Source organism: Ictidomys tridecemlineatus, chromosome 1 (genome assembly GCF_052094955.1).
Source record: "Ictidomys tridecemlineatus isolate mIctTri1 chromosome 1, mIctTri1.hap1, whole genome shotgun sequence".
NCBI lineage: Eukaryota > Metazoa > Chordata > Mammalia > Rodentia > Sciuridae > Ictidomys > Ictidomys tridecemlineatus.
The window spans coordinates 102,927,803-102,947,492 of record NC_135477.1 but is presented as its reverse complement, the minus strand read 5'-3'; the positions used below and the strand labels follow the sequence as shown (position 1 = coordinate 102,947,492).

Sequence of the window (19,690 nt, the reverse complement as noted above, 5' to 3'; positions counted from 1 at the left end):
TATTGTGTGTTAGCATCCACATATCAGAAAGGACTTTTGGCCTTTGGTTTTGGGGAACTAGCTTATTTCACTTAGCATGATAGTCTCCAGTTCCATCCATTAACCAGCAAATGCCATAATTCCATTTTTCTTTACAGCTGAGTAATGTTTCATTGTGTACATATAGCACATTTTCTTTATCCGTTCATCTATTGAAGGACACCTAATTTGGTTCCTTAGCTATTGTGAATTGAACTGCTATAAACATTGTGATGTGGCTGTGTCACAATAGCATGCTGATTTTAAGTCCTTTGGGAATATGCTGAAGAGTGTGATAACTGCGTCAAATCGTGGTTCCATTCCTAGTTTTTTGAGTAATCTCCATACTGCTTTCCATAGTGGTTTTGCCAATTTGCAGTCCCACCAGCAATGTACGAGTGTATCCTTTCTCCCACATCCTCCCCCAACATTTATTATTACTTATATTTTTTATCACTGCCATTCTCACTGGAGTGAGATGAAATCTTAGTGTAGTTTTAATTTGTATTTCTCCAAATGCTAGAGATGTTGAACATTTTTTCATATATTTCTTGACTGATGGCTATTTCTTCTTTTCTGAAGTGTCTGTTCAGTTCCTTTGCCCATTTATTGATTGGGTTATTTGTTTTTCTGTTTGGTGTTAGGTTTTTTGAGTTCTAATGAAGTAGTTTTAAAATTGTTAAATATAACTAGTTCATGCTAAAAACAGAGAACAAAGACAAATTTACTACACCAAAACTGTAGCAAGAAGGCTTGGGCAAGTAATCAGCACAAAAGAGGGTCAGAAGTCATGCCCAAAATATAAGCAAAGTTGAACACAAGGAACAAGGACCTTGAGCCAGCTTTTTCTGCATCATCCCTAGAATTTTCAAATGGTTCTTACAGAAGCAGGAATCAATCCAAGTATAGCCATCGGATCATGGGAAACACCTGGCTAGGAGCTCCTTGCCTGGGAGCTGTCATGCTTGAAGCCCGATGGCAAAGTTCCAGGGAGCCCCATCTGGGTACTGTTTGGAGAGGCTTTGCCAAATCTCCTCTGACTCTGTGTCTCAGCTTTTGTGGCTTACCAAAAATGGTTTGTAAATATAGTTAGTTTGCCTTCCATTCTTCCTTTCATTTTTATTTCCCTCCTTCCCTTTCATTTTTTCTTTTAGTTCTCCCTTTTGTCCATCTTTCCTTTTATTTTCCTCCTTTTTTCTAAAGTGCAGGTTTAACCACGCTCCTCTAATAACTGGCCTATGTAAGACCCCTTACCTGTTTTTGTTTTTCCACCTTCATATGAGTTTTCCAACTCCAATTTTCTTTAGCCCATGTAGAAGACCAATCAACATACTTAATACATATTCTTGAATTGTATGTAACCCTCTGGAATATAAACTGTGTGATTGTGTTTTTAATTGCCTATATGATGTTCTATACATAGTGCTTCCTATATTTGTTGCTTATCACTTTGCTATTTAAAGATATTGATGATGCTGTCCATTGAACCAATCCATTGTTTCTAACTGCTTCCTAGTATTCTATGTATATATCTACTACATTTTACCTTTCTTCTGCCTTATGATAGACATCCAGGTATCTGCAACTACCAATAGTGCTACTGAATATATCTTTATAAATAGTCCCTTTTGAACCTACACAAAAATTACATGGAATAAAGGCTCACAAATGGAATTGCTGGATCATAAGACATACGCATAATTTCATTAGAAATTGCCTGATTGCTTTCCAAAATTACTGAAATATTCTGTCCTTCTGTTAGTGAACACAAATGTTGTCCACCTTCCCACATCCTCACTAGCACTAGATACTATCTATTGTTTCACTCAGAGATTTTAGCTGTAATCAGACCCACTCCAGAAAGAAAGGAATGCACTCAAGGAATCTCTGGGAGGGCCAGAAAATTAGGCTACAAACCTACCATGTTTGTTAACTCTTAGAACAATTGCATTGCCTATAACCACAAAACTTTGGTTACATACAAAAAAAAAGTATTTATGTTTTGTCCATAAATTGGTGAGTTTGCATGGCAGTTCTGCTTTGGGCTGAGATGGCAGGAGTTGTTCTGCTTCAAACATCTTATATACTCTCCCTGGGACCATTGAGTTGGCCAGGTATGTTTTGCTCATACTGATAGCAGAAGCACAGGCCCATTCCATAACCCTGTTTGCTAAAATCAGGATTTGGTTTATTAAATTTATAGATCAAAACAAGTTTCATCATCAAGGGCAAAGTCTGTCTATAGCATCAGGGATTGCAAAGATGTTGGACACTGAGAAGAGTAAAAAACTGTGACTGAAAATGGAATCTAGCTCAGCTAGGTAGCCCGGAACAACAAACAGAAACCTACCAAACTGCTCTTCAGCATATCAAGGAGGGAAATTGCATGGATGCTTGTCAAAAATAGCAAAGTCTATTGGAGCTGTATGGGGTGGCACATACCTGTAATTCCAACAGCTCCATAGGCTGAGGTAGGAGGATCACAACTTCAAAGCCAATCTCAGCAATTTAGCTAAGACTAAAAAATAAAAAATAGAAAAGACTGAGGATGTGGCTCCCATGAGTTTAATTTAATTTCTGGTACCAAAAAAAATATATATGTATATATGAATAGAGATAAGACTATTACAGTAGAGAAAGAGTGAACTCAATTATACTGAAACAAAAGAAGGAGAAATTTTAAACCCTGGGTGAAAAAATATATATGGATGGATGTATTTATTTTGATCAATTTCACTCTCCCAATACATCCCTCACCTTCCCCGTTTCTCTCTCCCTAATTTCGCCCTTCTACTTTCATAATATCCCTTTATTTCCTGTTTCTTTTCCTTCTAGCTTCCACATGAGAAAAAACATAATCCTTGACTGAGACTGACTTATTTTTAATATAATGCTCTCAAGTTTCATCCCTTTTCCTGCAAATTATATAATTTTGTTCCTTTGGGGCTTAATAAAACTCTATTGTGTATATTCATCACATTTGCTTTATGTATTCATCTGTTGATGGGTAGCTAGGCTGATTTCATAACATAGTTACTATGAATTGTGCTGCAAAAAAAGCATGGATATGCATGTATCTCTGGAGTATGCTGACTTTAATTCTTTTGGATGAATACCAAGGAATGGTATAGTTGGAACTTTTTGTAGTTCTATTTTTAGCTTTTTGGGGAACCTCCATTCTGATTTCCATACTAGCTCTACTAATTTACATCCCAGCAGTGTGGAATTCCAACAGTTCTTTTACCCCAAATCCTTGCCAGCATTTATTGTCTGCATTCTTGATGATTTTCATTCTACCTAGAGTGAGATGGAACCTCAGTATAGTTTTGAATCACATTTTCCTGATGGCTGAAGATATTGACCGTTTTCACCTCTTCTTTTGAGAAGTGCCTGTTCATTTCATTTGCCCATTTATTGATTGAGTGATTTGGTGTAAAGTTTTTTGTATATTCTGGATATTAATCCTCTGTCAGGAGAGTAACTATCTCTTCACTCATTTCCTTTACTGTTCAGAAACTTTTAAATTTAATACTATCTTATTTATTGATTCTTGTTCTTTATTTCCTGAGTTATAGGGGTCCTATTCAGAAAGTCTTTGCCTGCCCCTATGTGTTGAAGTGTTTCCTACTTTTTCTTTTAACATTTGGGAAGTTTCTGGTCTTATACTGGGGTCTTTCACAAATTTTGAGTTGACTTTTATACATGGTGAGAGATAAGGATGTAGTTTCATTCTTCTGCATATGGATATCCAGTTTTCCCAGCACCATTTGCTGAAGAAGCTATCTTTTTTCCTATGTATGTTATTGGCACCTTTGTCAAGAATCAACATAGCTTTATGGGTTTGTCTCTGTGTCTTCTATTCTTTTCTGTTGGTCTATGTGTTTGTTTTTATACCATGCTTAAAGAAAAAGTTTTTAACTGTACACAATCCCCCCCTCTTTATTTTATGGCTTGTACTTTAAAATTTTGGCTTACTCATAAAATATTTCCCCCATTTCTATTAGCTTTGTTGATTTAAAATTCACATTTAGCCATTGGAGTTGTCAGGAGTACATCTTTGCATATGGCACAAGATGGGTAAAGTTCTGGCTTCAACTTTTTCATATGAGGAGTCAGATATCCAAGTAAAATCTACTTAACAGTTCATCCTTTCTCCATTTATTTTTATGTTGTAACCATCATCAAATAGAATATTTCCATTAGTCTATTTCTGAGATTTCTGATCTAGCCCAGCCAATGGTTTGTTTTTGCCCTCATACCATGTTGTTTCTACTCCTGAGTTCATTTCATTTTTGCTGCCATCTGTCAGCTACCAGTAAGCCCTAAGTATCTCTTGGAACCCTTTGTCCCTATTCCAAAGTGCTCTAGAAAGAAAAACTTTAAAAAATTTTTGTAACTGCTTCTCAGATTTCAAAACTGTTCTTCTTAATCTCTAACTGCCATTTCTTACTGCCATCCCTCTTGCTTCCTCTTGTCTCCTACTATTCTTACATGCTTTATTCTGAAAATTCAATAACCAAACTCATTAAAATGTTGCCAAAGCAGAGTAAACAACAAGAAAAGGGCAAGAGATTTAGCTCATATTCTTTGTGACATCTACTTAAGACACCCACGTCTTTTCCTTGTCCTCAGGTATCACCCTGTGACATAGCATTGTGGTCAAGGGTTTCATCCTCTGTGCTAGAAAGGTTTGGAACTTTAGAATTCATTTCTGAAAGGCATCATTGATACTGGTCTGGGAAATCAGGATTGGTTCCTCGTTCCCTAAACACCCAAGAAACGCCTAGGCAAACCTAGAAAGCAAGTTTCCTTTAAGAGAGTTTTACTTCTCCAGAGAAATAGGGATCCAGAGCTGGGTATCCTCAGAAGTGGAGTGTCTTGCCTTTTTATAAATCCCAGTTTCCTCTCCCTCTCCACTTCAAATGGCTTCAACTTTTTCATGTGAGGACTCAGATATCCCAGTAAGGGCCTAAGGGCAGGAAAAGAGCAGGGTGATCATTAGCAATTCCTTGTGTTGGGAGGAGCAGTTCCCTGGGTTCCCTGGAGGTGTTAGCAACCCATTTTCTTTTCTTTGATAATTTACCAATTAGCTCTCATATTTCTGACCCCGATTGATCATTTACTTTCTATGCTGACCACCTGTCCTTCGGAAACACTGGAGATGTTGAGCATGAAAACATGAAAATTTTCTTTTATTTTCACCAAGCAATTTTATAGATTACCTTTCTGCCCCATGCATCATTAAATCATTCTTTTATTTATTTGTTCACCAAATATTTATTAAGGACTTACAATAGTTTTAATTAATTAATTTGTCTGTTTTTTGGTACCAGGGCTTGAACCCAGGGGCACTTAACCACTGAGCCACATGGCCAACCCTTTTTTTTTTTTTTTTTTTTTTTTTTAGATAGGGTCTCACTGAGTTGCTTAGGGTCTTGCTAAGTTGCTGAGACTGACTTTACCTTGGGATCTCTTGCCTCAATCTCCTGAGCCACCGTGCCTGACACAATATTTCTGATTCTATACCAAGTGCTAGACATGTGTAATAGTGATCCAATGGAGCTCTAATTTCATGGAGATTTTTATGTCTTAGCTGGCTTAGAAGTTAGTTGTAATTACACAGATGATTTGGGGGACGGGGGCTACGCGAAATTAACCTAGGGGTGCTTTAGCATTGAGCTACATCCCCAGTCTTTTTATTTTTTCATTTTAAGGCAGTGTCTTACTAAGTTGCTTAGGGCCTTGCTAAGTAGCTGAGGCTGATCTTGAACTTGTGATCCTTCTGCCTTATTCTCTGGAGTCATTAGGATTATAGGTATGTACCATCATCCCTGGCTTTACATAAATAATTTTTAAAACCAGTGACATTAACATGATCTAGTGCATGACTAAGAAAATTCAAATGGGTTCTTGAATTTTAGTCTCCTTCAGAATATGAACTGTAACACCCCTATCTCCCAGGATCCTCAGCCCATATCTGAGAACCAGTAAGCTGAAAATAGCCATGTTGGCCATCTAACCATTAAACATTTAATTGTTAAACATTTAGTCATTAAAACATTTCAGTTCTATTGAACTGCCTAAGAAATATTCTAATAGTTCTCATGTATAAGCCTGCATTGACATTTATAAATATTTTTAAGGTTGTACTTTTATAATAAAATCAAACTATGAAAATAAAATGGAGTTGTCACAATGGAAAAGTGGGTTTTGTTATTTTATTATACTTGGATCTAGTTATTATATTGGGGACAGGGGGATATGAAGAGTTTTGAGAGTGATCCCAAATAATTAAGAAAAAGCAAACCAGATAAGGCAAGCTTATATTTAGCATAGGTGTTTGTGTGTCATTGAGGTGAGTAGAGGATAGAGGAGGGATATAGACGGTGGATTTGAGGATCTCAGTTTCAGAACTGTAATGTCTAAAACTTACTTGAGGTTTTATAGTTTTCAGAGTCCCATTCATGTCTATTTCAGTCATCTTTTTCCACTGCTGTAACAAAAACACCTGACAAGAACAATTTTGAGGAGGAAAAGTTTATTTGGGATCTCAAGGTTTCAGGGGTCTCAGTCCATAGTCAGCACACTCCATTTCTTGGGGCTCAAGGTGAGGCAGAACATCATGGCGGTGTGGTAGAGGGAAGTGGCTCACATGATGATCAGGAAGGAGAGAGACTCCACTCACCAGATCCAAAATATATACCCCTAAATGCACGCCCCCAATGCCCACCTCCTCTAGCCATATCCTATGTGCCTTCAGTTACCACTCACTTAATCCCCATTAGGGAATTAATTCACTGCTTGGATTAAGGCTTTCATAACCCAATCATTTCTCCTCTAAACCTTCTTACATTATCTCACATATAAGGTTTAGGGGGATACCTCATATCCAAACCATTCCAATATCTTTTATTGAATCTCATAGACTATAGTTATCAAGTGAGGTTTCAACCTGGACAGAACAGTAAGAATTACATCAAACTTATGATAAGGAAGTAGGGCCTTATAGAAAAAGTTTATTTCCTGACAATGGAAACTGTCATATACTGGATCATTTTTCTTTGAAGATGTCACTGATTCAGTTCTCTAAGAATCCTTAAAAACTGTATAAATTCCACCAGTAAAGATGGACCTCATTTGTCAAACTCATGTTCAAATAAGAAATAGTACTTTATATTGGTGTGTGTTATGTCTGTAAAGGCCTTTCTCTCCTGCATTTTATACTATCTCCTGGATAGTATAAAATGCAGGCATTAGAGTCAAACAGCCCTGTATGGAATCCTAACTCCATTCTTGTTAGCTGTGTGTCCATGAACAACTTGACAGCTCTGATTTTTTTTATCATATAAGCAGCAAAGAAGGGGTTAAGCACAATGAAGTATCCAGTTTGTTTAATTAATATTTGTCCTTCCTCCCTCATACTACCTTCCTCTAAGACCAACATTCTTTCCTCATATTCTAAAATTGAAACTTCTAAGCAAGAAAGAATATGAAATCAAGGATGAAATAAAGCTCAATTTGATACTCACCTGTTCATAAGCCCCTAATTTTGGTAGTATGCATTAGTCTTTAAAACTAGCTAAATAAGCCAATCTCATTGTTCATGCTTTTTATAGGTGATTGGATGATATCAAGAGAAATGTCAGATTAATCTCTGATTTATAATTGGGCTTCAAATTATATCTCCTTCATGTAATCAACTTTTTTTGGAAAAAAATAACAGGACAGGATTATACAATATGAGAAGATAATAATAACAATAATAATTTTCTGCCACTTTCATATGCAAGAAAAGATTCAGGAAAAACACAACCCTTATTTTCTTCCTTCAAACTCTTTCTGATGCTTTAATAAACAGTTATCTTGTTTCCTTAGAAAGGCATGATTAACATGGGTCAATCTGCATCTCTTTAATAGGGACAAGTGATCCATACGTGAAGTTTAAAATTGGAAGAAAAGAAGTTTTTAGAAGTAAAATAATACACAAGAACCTCAATCCTGTGTGGGAGGAAAAGGCTTGCATTCTTATTGATCATCTTAGGGAGCCATTGTATATAAAGGTAAGCCATTTGTTTTTCCCTAACAGAATCTGACACAAAATCCTGTTGAATGGTTTCTTAACATGTCTCTCTGTCTGATGAGATTTTCCACACAGGATGTACTCTGCTGTTCACAAGTCTAATCTGTTGATAATGTGATGAAATGAGATAGAAGGTAGAGGAAGCTGGCAAAGGTATTTTTCTTCAGGATAGTTGTATTGTGGTCATTTGGGAGGATCAGGAAGTATATCTCCTCCTGCTTTGCGCTGCCTCCTTATTTAGTGCACTCTGGGAGCATCTTTAAACAAGTCTCCATGTAACCCAGTGAGATGAAAAGCTTACACAGAACCTAGGCTTTCTGTTTAAGAACTGTGCTATTTAAGCTTTTCCTATAAAAGCTGCCAGCTGAAAGGTGTGTGGCCTCCTCTTCTCACCTGAATGTGTACTTGTCCACTGATATGAGAACTCACCAAAAAGACGGAGACATGTGACAACATGTCATGTTTTCTGCCTTTTTCAAGACTCCCCTTCGACCAGATGTGAATATTATTTCCACCAATTTGCATAAAAATGACAGCCCTGGGATGTCAGTGAATTAGCAGGTCATCAGATGAGTGCTGAGTCCAGAGGTACTGGCAGAGCTGTACTTCAGATCTCCAGAGTTTGAGGTGATGTGACTCACGGTTCCAGCTAGGACAATTTTTGGAAATATGTGTTGAGGAGGTCACATGTTTACTCTAACCAAAACCTCGTGCTGCTGTCACCTGTCAATCCCAAAGCCATATCCCATCTGCTCTGGCCTGGTTACTTCAGCTTTACCAGCATGGTCATGTCTAATGATCATCATAATGAGCAATTGGGTTTGCTCCCTAAAGGTCAAGTCATTTTGGACAGCTTATTTTGAATAAAGACTTGGCTAAAGGCAGTGAGAAAAAAATAAATTGTTAGTTAAGATCCACAATTCCTGGTTGCAGGCAAAATTCTTTACTTGGGAAATGAAAAGGGTAAAGATAATGGGGGAGAAAAATTCATTCTCTATTATATTACCAAAAATGAGTGGCGGGAGGAAGGCTTTTCTCTTATTTGATGTAATTAAAAGAAAGATGAAGAGCTTAAGGAAGTTCTTAGGAAATTACAACCCAATTCCTTGTTAAAACTATGGTTTTAAATAGGTCTCCTAATTTCATACCTCACTTCTCTTTAATTCACGTCTCTAGACCCCTACAATATTTTGTGCTCCTGTGTTTTGTCTATCCATTCAGTGTCCATGCTTTTCTCTATTTTACCACACCAGAACACACCCACCCTTCTCTAGATTTTCCCTACTAGCATATAAGCTCAGAATCTCAGAGTTACTCCTTCAACAATCACTGGACGTCCCCCTTCCCCCAAATCTTCATTGTATTGCCTCCAGTTGTTTCCTTCTCCCACAGAAAGGAAAAATAAACAATCAAGATGTTATTAAAATACTAGTAAAACAGTTTCTAAAATGGATGAAGAGAACCTCCTAAGTGTAAAGTTGATAAGTTACTAGATGTCGTATATGGAGAATGAACCTCTATTGCATAAGAAATTGTCTCAAGTAAACACTGACTAAAGGAAATCAATTAAATAGAATTAATGAACCATCTCTTAATATATAATGTGGGATGCTGCAATAATTATTAATGTGGGAGTGTTCACAACCAACTCTCCTGCCCACAAAGAGAAGCCTGATCAGGGATGTTTCTATCTTCCTCCTCATGTCCAAAGAGAAAGAAATATCACTTTCATTATAAAGCAGTGACACAGAGGATGAAGACGAATTTTTGAAGCCAAGAAGGCTGTAGAAGAAATTTTATTCCTGAGGGGGTGGTCAGAAGAGATGAGAGAGAGCAGCTGTAGTCATGAAGGAAATGGTGGAGAGGAATGCATGTGTTAATATGGAAGCAACAGGCTATTAGATTGCATTAATATTGCTGAAGACAGAAATCATGACAGGGAAGACATTTGTTTTCAATTACTTCTGTGGTGGATCTATCTTCCTTTAATGGAATTAGTTCATTAAAAATTAAAACAAGTGGCTGGAGCGGGGGGCTCAGTGGTAACACACTTGCCTAGTGTGTGTGAGGCACTGGGTTCGATTCCTAGCACCATGTATAAGTAAATAAAAATAAATATCTATCAATAACTAAAAAATATTTTGAAAAACAAACAAATAAAACAATCTGTTGCTCTCCAGCCTACACAAAGCTACACATGAACTTCCCAAAATTACATTAGATATTGGCTGGGCCCTTTTGCTATTTATTCTCTTGTGCTAAAGAATGAATATTCACCTATGTAGAAATACAATCGTCATGTGCATATTTTAAGAGGAACATTTAACTAGGCTTGAAACAAACAGACAAGAATCTGAAGCACACAGAAAAGAATGTTAGGAAAATATGTTGTTTTCAGAGAGCAGTAACACGTGTGTGCATTCACACACATACATACACACACATACACACACACACACACACACACACACAGTAGATAGAGACAGTGACAATGCATGCAGGCTGATAGTCCTGGTTAATGACACACACACTATAAGAAGGTGAGAATAAGAATCCATGAGTTGTTTTACAGCTTTGTTCTTTAACCATTTTTGAGCATTCATTATACAAGATTATTATCCACAATTTAACTTCTACCATACAGAAGTAGGTACATAGTAATTTATAAAAGATTTGTCAATTTTGTTACATTTCTGTGTAAGAAAAAAATGATTAATTTAGAGAGAAATTTCACTGGCTCCTTAAATATTAATACAAGCATAAAAGTGCAGTTTTTTGATACTCTGTACTTTTTAAAATGCTTTCACAGTTTTCTGTTGTTTTTCACTTTCTGTAAAATGCATAGAGCTTCTTTTGAGGAAAATCTCTTAGCTTTAATTTTTCCTTTTTTGTGTGTTAGCCACTTTTTGCCTAACCTCAGGCATTCAAGGACCTAAATGAAACACATGGGTGAAAGTGATAGTTTCAGACACTCTAATTTCATTAACATTACATCATTTTCATTATCTCTACACAACCCTGTGTGATTGATTTCCTTGATTCTAATATGAAGTCTACTTTTTCTCTGATGAATGATTAATATTGCCTGAAAGATTTCTTAGGAATTTATTCTTTAGTGATTGGTAATATGAAACGCATTTGTGAAGTAGTTGGTTAGAAATTATTAAGTCTGCAATCCTCCCATCTGTAGCTTAAGAAAAGAAATACCTGTATATCCTTTAATCTCATCTCTATCAATGTAAAAATTACTAAGGAAAACAAAATTTAGTTCTGAGCTATGGTTATCAGTCATGTTAAAGTTATAGTGCTTGTATCATTTCTAGTAAAAAAAATTTCTGAAAATATTGAAACTGTCATATTTTGTCATACTATGCACAAAATAATCTAAGTTTATTTTTATCTGAAATTCACATAGCTTTTAATTTTAGTGAAAAGAGAATATTCCTTCAGTTCTGAATGCCTTCACATTAATGGCACGTAAGAAGAAAACTTGAGGAATGGGCTATAAAAATATTATAATAAGGTAGCAGTGGAAGCTGAGTTAAAATGCAATACATGCAATACTTAAGGGAAATAAGACTGCAGGAACCATCTCTGTGTGCACACTGACACTCCTGCTCACAGCACAAACAGCAGGATAAATCCTCACCCATTTTTGTTTAATTTAATTCAAATCCTCTATGTCTTTCCACTGACACTACTATTCAAGGCTTAGAGTAAATACCCAGAATTACAGTAGAAGAGTACAAGTAATATTAAGGAGAAAATGTATATGACATTGTGGCTAATGTTCAGCCAAATCACATGTTTTAGCTTTTCATTGCTGTGAGCAAAATACCTGACAAGAGCAACTTAGAGGAGGAAAGATTTTGGATGACAGTTTCAGAGGTTCAGTCCACGGTACACTGGCTCCAAAGCAGAAACATCCAGGTGGAAGAGTGTGGTAAAGGGTGTGGTGGAGGAAAATTGTTCAACTCATGGCAGCTGGAAAACAGAGAGAGGGAGGACGGGGCTGGGAAGAAGATACATTCTTCCAGGGTATGCCCCAGTGAACCACATCCTCTAATTTGGTCCCATCTCCAGTTGTCCATGCATCCATCAGTGGATTAATCCACTAAAGAGGTCCAGCCCTCATGATTTAATCAATTTCTTTAAAAAAAGCACCTCATGATTTAATCAATTTCTAAAAGCACCACCTCTGAATAAATGAGACTTTGGAGGACATTCTACATCCATACCATAACACACTCCTTCATATTTATCCAAAAGAAGTTGGACATGTTAGAGATACATGCACATCCATGTTTATTTTAGCACAACTCACAATAGTACATTATGAAACCAAATGAGGTGTCTATCAATGGAAGAATGGAATAAAGAAAATATGGTACACAATATGGTACACAATCGAAGAATAATGAAATTATGATATTTGAAGGAAACTGGATGGAACCCAATTTTGAACAAAATAAGTCAGACTCAGAAGAACGTTGCATGTTTTCTTTCAGAAGTAGAAGCTAGAAGAAAAAATTAACAAATTGAAAGATTCCATGAAATTAGAAGGAAGATCATTAGGATAGAGAAAAGAGATCAGGAAGAAGGCAATGAGGAGCATGGCGGAAGCATCAGGGAGTGAAATCGATCAAATTATGTTTTTATTTATGTACAAATATGCTACATTGAAACCCCAAAGTTATGTAAAATTAATATGCACCAATTAAAGAGTAAAAAGATAAATACACAATATCACACACTAATGATTCTCAGCCATGCCATATTATTAGAATTATCCATAAAGTTTTTAAAACTCTAGATTCCCAGCTCTACCCCCAAAGGTTCCAGTTTATTACTTCTGAGGTAGAAGTCAAGCCTCTGTATTTTAAAAAAAATTCAGTAGGTTATTTTGATGTACAGCTAGGGTAGGGAAATACTTTTCTAGACATGTGAATGGAAACAACTGAATATTTGGAATGGAAATACGTTTATAGCATAAACCAGACAGAACACAGTCAAACAATTATTCCATAGTAAGAAAATGTTTGTATTGTCTGAAATTCTTATCTGGCATGGTTCAGAAGTATTTCCTAAATTTGTGAATAAAGAATCTCAACTATTTTATAGTCCTGCCTCCCCAAAGTCACTAACAAACCAAACCAAAACTTAACTGTTTGTGATAGGCAAAGGACGCTATGAGTCTTGGGAAGGGTGGAATCTACAGGCACATCTTCATCATAGTAAATAGCCATCATTGTTAAGCAGCACACTAAATGCAAGCTAACATTAGCTCATGTTGGCCTCACATAACCCTATAATTGTTCTTATCCACACTTTATAGGTGAACCTGATTAAAAAAATAATAATAATAACGGTCTGCTTAAGTCCACCCAGCAATTGAGCAACATAGCTTATGTTTTCCAGTAAGAATGATTAATTACGGTGACCACAGTTAGATTTTGTTCAGGTTTATTTGCTAATTTTACAATGTAACTTCTATGAATTTTATAGTTTATTATTTTATAATGTGATGTTTATTTTGAAACTGGGTATGAAAATGAGTCATAGACACAGTTGATGAGCAGAATTTTTTATCTTGGATCCTATTAAATAGTCTTATGGGATGGGTTAGAACTTTAAAGAAGCTTTAATTTGATTAGAAATGTTAATAAACCAATAAACATAAGATGTTTTCAGATGATTTTAAAATTGAATAAACTAAAACTTCTCTGAAGTCATAATTACCTATGAACATTTTGAACTAAAACAATTCCCAATCGTATTGAAGCCAGTGAGTCAAGTTTCCATATTGTTATCCAAAAGCATTTTACTGACACATTTCCCCAATTTTTTGATAGATAATTGACTCAAGATGCTAAATAAATTATTTGTAATAATATATTTATTATTTAAATATGTTTGACAATGAACAAGCATATTATCAGACCAAAGTAACTTCTACTTAATGTTATTTGATGTTTCAACTCAGAGTAGAGGTTCCATGAAAGCAAGGATCTTGTGTAAATCATTTATGTTTGAATTTCCAGTGCTTTTCCCAGAGTGGGTACCCAAGTTTAATTTGTTGAATTTAAACATGCTCTGCTTCTGAAAGTCAACACAATAAGATTTTAGAATCTGGTCTCTTCCTGGATTTAGGGGAAAATACCATACTTTTCCACCTTCAGATTCTTTTATTCAAAAAAATAGAAACAGTACCTTGTTAACTAGGTTGTAAAAGAATTAATTTTTTAGATCCATATAATGTATTTTAAACAGTGACAACTTACATTAACTGTTGAATAAATATTAATAAACATTAACTGTATTCCTTGTTATTGCAGTAGGAATACCTTTTCTTTCCTATTTTGTCTCTTCTATGTTCATTATTTCTGAAGATCAAATGCTGGAGAACAATGCTCCCTCTGACAAATAGCTTATAAAACTTGGAACCAAGTAGCACTGCTAAAGATTTTACTAATGAATAGATTCTAGTGTTTCCATTCCTTCCCATGTTTATGTATTTACTGATTAATGAGAATTGAGAACTAAAGTAAATATCTACCATTAGGAGAGGAGGGAACATTCTCACCAGGAGAATAACTTGGATGTTGAATCACCCCCTTGGGCTGTCTATACTAATTTCACTGGATTCACAGCTTTCTGCTTTATATGTGTGAATATATTCCAGGTGTTCTCAGTAATTATATGCTATATATTTTGTTCCCAGGATTTCAAGTCTGAGGATGATATGATTAGAAGAGATTGCACAAGAAGTTTCTCTAATGTTTTGGTGGAAATTTTATGTCATAAAATACACTATTGCAATCACCTGCAAATATCAAGCTGCCAGTTGCCTAAGAACTGCAGTGTGTGCATGTGATAGGCCACTGAATGAATGACTAAAGCTCACAAATGAAATTGATCAAGGAGAATATTTATTGCAGAAGTGCTGAGCTTTCTACAATAAATGTACCTCTGAAAGGTTGTATGCAAATCGAACAACTTCAAATTGAATAATATAAAAGGCATTGGGAAAGCTTATTACTTAAATGAATTCCCTTGTGACTTTTCCAATCTAAGAATTCTTTTTGTAGTATAATATATTAATCTTTTTGTTTAAAAATCAAGTTTTATATATTCAGATTTTTTAAAAATTGAAGTATACCTGCACTAGAGGAAAAAAAGAATAACTGATTCAGGGCTACTATACCTGTTTTTTTCTACATGGAGCATTCAAACTATTGTGTAAGAATTGAATATGGAAGTTTGGGGATATTGATTCTCCCAGACTCATGGATTGTCACATCCTGGAGAGTCCAGTGGCCTGGGTCATCTAGTTGAAAGCAGACTTATCTGTTTATGCTTATTTATCCCAGTGCTCAAAACAAATATTTTCTATTTGAATAGATTGTGAAACCAACTTCCTTTAGTAGCATTTTCTCTATCTTAAAAGCTTTCCCTATTCTCCATTGCTAGTCTTTCTTTTCACCCCATTGTTTTTCTTAAACCATTTATCAAAATTTATGATTACATATCACTTATACATTTTCTTATTTAACATCCATCTCCCTCAACTAAGGTGTAAGCATCCATGATATCATTTTTGCTCACCGTGGTCTTTTCAATTCCTAACACATAGCAAGTACTTAGTAAATATTGGCTGAGGGAATAAATGAATGAGAAAATTAATAAATGCTTGGGAATTAGCCAGTTCCCATTTACCCAGAGTCCTTTGGAAATAGTCCAAACTGACCTAGCCTTGAGCTTTCCCTCCAACCTTCTTAAACTTTCCATACCTCTCAATTTGCTTCAACTCCATTGGCTTCTTGTTGACGTTTAGACACTTCAGTCCTCCTCCTGGGCTTGCTGTTCCTCTGGCTGGAGTGTTCTTCCTCATACCAGTATGGCATCGTTCTTCCCATTATTCAGATCTGTACATAAATACACCTTCTCTGAAAGGCTTTCCTGGACTCCCTATCTAAAATATCAGATCCCAATCACACCCCTTAAAGGTATTTTTTTCTTTTTCTTTTTCTTTTTTTTTGTCATTATAGCACCCATAATGTATTTATTTAACTATAATATCTATAATATATCTATTTAACTATAATATCTGTAATGTATCTATTTAACTATTTGTTGACTGTCTTAACTCCTATATAGATCAAAGAGGTCAGGGACATTGTCTGTTCTCCAACAGTATGAATGAAAACCATGTGAGACACAGAGAAAATATTGAATAGAGAATACAGACAGAGAAATGTGTTCTTTCTTTCCTTTTTGCTTTTATTGTTATTAACATTAGTATTATCCCCAGCAATTGCTTTTACCAATAAAATCTTAGTTTGATTTAACCTTAATATATTTTTACCAAGTACTTTAATCATGTTATCTGGATTTTTATGATTTGTGTATTTAAAATGGTATTGTTCTATAACATCACAGAGTTTATCTTCAATGACTTAAAACATGTGAGGAGTTTGGAATCATGTTTTCATCACACAGAGCCCAACACGGAAGACCTGTCTGTTGAGTTTTCATACTAACTCACTTTTGTTCCAGTAATGCCAATATCATTTCTGTAATATAAGGAAAAATATTATAAGTCTGTGTTTCTCACAATTTGAATATTTTCTATACTTCATTTAATTTTATCACATCTTTCCTAAAGTTATAATTGATGTAAAGTGAATATTAAGTAAAAATATGTATTTTCCTTTAAATGTTTTATGAGACGCTAATATTCCAAAGTACAAAAACAAATAAATTTTGAAAAGCAAATACCATGAAATTTAATTGTTTTTGATGACATAGACAACCAGTACTTTTTTTTTTATATGTTCATATGTTTATTATATACTGTAAGTTTATGTATGCATAACATTATAATTATTTCTTCACAACATACTTATTTCTATACAAAAAGATTTATACAATATATAGTATGCATCATAAAATAGTCAATCACTATAGTACTCTCCATTTACCATTCTTCACCTCAGAATTAATACTGTTAAAAATATATATATATATAAATATATATATATATTAGTTTTTGGTGGACACACATCTTTATTTTATGTGGTGCTGAGGATCCAACCCAGTGCCCCGCGCATGCCAGGCGAGCACGCTACTGCTTGAGCCACATCCCCAGCCCCACATACCAATATTTTAATGACTGTGTTACCAACTGTACCTTTAAAATGAATGGGTAAATTGTCCACCTTTTTTCTTTTTTTTTTTTTGTATTTATTTATTTATTTTTTTTTTTAAATTTTTATTTTTTTTTTATTGATTGTTCAAAACATTACAGAGCTCAAGACATATCATCTTTCATACATTCGACTCAATTGGGTTTTGAACTCCCCAAATACATAATACAGACTCACTTCTGTTACATACTCACATTTTTACATAATGGCATATTAGTGACTGTTGTATTCTGCTACCTTTCCTATCCCCTACTATCCCCCCTCCCCTCCCCTCCCCTCCCATCTTCCCTCTCTACCTCCTCTGCTGTTGTTCAATTCTCTCCCCTTTTTTCCCCCCACCCCCTTGCCCCTCATAACCTCTTATAATTTTGTGTATCACTGAAGGTCTCCTACCATTTCCATATGTTTTCCCTTCTCTCTTCCTTTCTCTCCCCCCATTCGTCTTAGTTTACTGTTAGTCTTTTCCTCATGCTCTTCCTTCCTGTTCTATTCTTAGTGGCTCTCTTTATATCAAAGAAGACATTTGACATTTGTTTTTTAGGGCTTGGCTAGCTTCACTTAGCATAATCTGCTCTAATGCCATCCATTTCCCTGCAAATTCTATGATTTTGTCGTTTCTTAGTGCTGCATAATACTCCATTGTGTATAGCTGCCACAATTTTTTTATCCACTCATCTATTGAAGGGCATCTAGGTTGGTTCCACAGTCTAGCTATTGTGAATTGTGCTGCTATAATCATTGGTGTGGCCGTATCCCTATAGTGTGCTCTTTTAAGGTCCTCAGGGAATAGTCCAAGAAGGGCAATAGCTGGGTCAAATGGTGGATCCATTCCCAGCTTTCCCAGGAATCTCCATACTGCTTTCCAAATTGGCCTCACCATTTTGCAGTCCCACCAGCAGTGAACAAGTGTGCCCTTTTCCCCACATCCTCGCCAACACTTATTGTTGTTTGACTTCATAATGGCTGCCAATCTTACAGGAGTGAAATGGTATCTTAGGGTGGTTTTGATTTGCATTTCTCTGATTGCTAGAGATGGTGAGCATTTTCTCATGTGCTTGTGGATTGATTGTATGTCCTCCTCTGAGAAGTGTCTGTTCAGGTCCTTGGCCCATTTGTTGATTGGATTATTTGTTATCTTATTGTTTAATTTTTTGAGTTCTTTGTACATTCTGGATATTAGGGCTCTATCTGAGGTGTGAGGGGTAAAAATTTGTTCCCAGGATGTAGGCTCTCTATCTACCTCTTTTACTGTTTCTCTTGCTGAGAAAAAACTTTTTAGTTTAAGTAGGTCCCATTTGTTTATTCTTGTTATTAACTCTTGGGCTACGGGCGTTCTATTAAGGAATTTGGAGCCCGACCCCACAATATATAGATCATAGCCAACTTTTCCTTCTATCAGACGCAGTGTCTCTGTTTTTATATCTAGCTCCTTGATCCATTTTGAGTTAACTTTTGTGGCTGGCGAGAGAAAGGGATTCAATTTCATTTTGTTGCATATGGATTTCCAATTTTCCCAACACCATTTGTTGAAGATGCTATCCTTCCTCCATTGCATGTTTTTAGCCCCTTTATCAAATATAAGATAGTTGTAACTTTGTGGATTAGTCTCTGTGTCCTCTATTCTGTACCATTGGTCCACCTGCCTGTTTTGGTACCAGTACCATGCTGTTTTTGTTACTATTGCTTTGTAGTACAGTTTGAGCTCTGGTATCGCTATACCTCCAGATTCACACTTCCTGCTTAGAATTGCTTTTGCTATTCTGGTTCTTTTGTTTTTCCATATGAATTTCATGATTGCTTTATCTATTTCTACAAGAAATGTCTTTGGGATTCTGATTGGCATCGCATTAAACCTGTAGAGAACTTTGGGTAATATCGCCATTTTGATGATGTTAGTTCTGCCTATCCATGAACAGGGTACATTTTTCCATCTTCTGAGATCTTCTTCTATCTCTCTCTTTAGGGTTCTGTAGTTTTCATTGTATAAATCTTTCACCTCTTTTGTTAGGTTGATTCCCAAGTATCTTATTTTCTTTGAGGATATTGTGAATGGAGTGGTTTTCCTTATTTCCATTTCAGAGGTTTTGTTGCTGATATACAGGAATGCCTTTGATTTGTGCCTGTTGATTTTATATCCTGCCACTTTGCTGAATTCATTTATTAACTCTAGCAGCTTCTTTGTAGATCCTTTTGGGTCTGTTAAGTAAATTATCATGTCATCTGCAAATAGCGATAATTTAATTTCTTCTTTTCCTATTTTTATGCCTTTAATTTCTTTTGTCTGTCTAATTGCTCTGGCTAGTACTTCGAGAACTAAATTGAATAGAAGTGGTGATAGAGGACATCCCTGTCTTTTTCCAGATTTTAGAGGGAATGCCTTCAGTTT

General features: G+C 35.6%; 1 protein-coding gene across 9 annotated transcripts in view; it reads left to right on the top strand.

The window, feature by feature from the left end:
- The window catches only part of Mctp1 (multiple C2 and transmembrane domain containing 1), a 504,787-nt gene that overhangs the window by 257,798 nt on the left and 227,299 nt on the right, over positions 1–19,690 (top strand). For all 9 annotated transcript variants that reach the window (XR_013437193.1, XM_078044996.1, XM_005326157.4 and 6 more), the window contains exon 3: positions 7,936–8,078. Coding sequence is in view for 8 of the 9 variants with exons in the window: in XM_078044996.1 (XP_077901122.1) it covers positions 7,936–8,078 (143 nt within the window). In the remaining variant the exon portion in view is untranslated. The remainder of the gene's footprint in view (positions 1–7,935; positions 8,079–19,690) is intronic.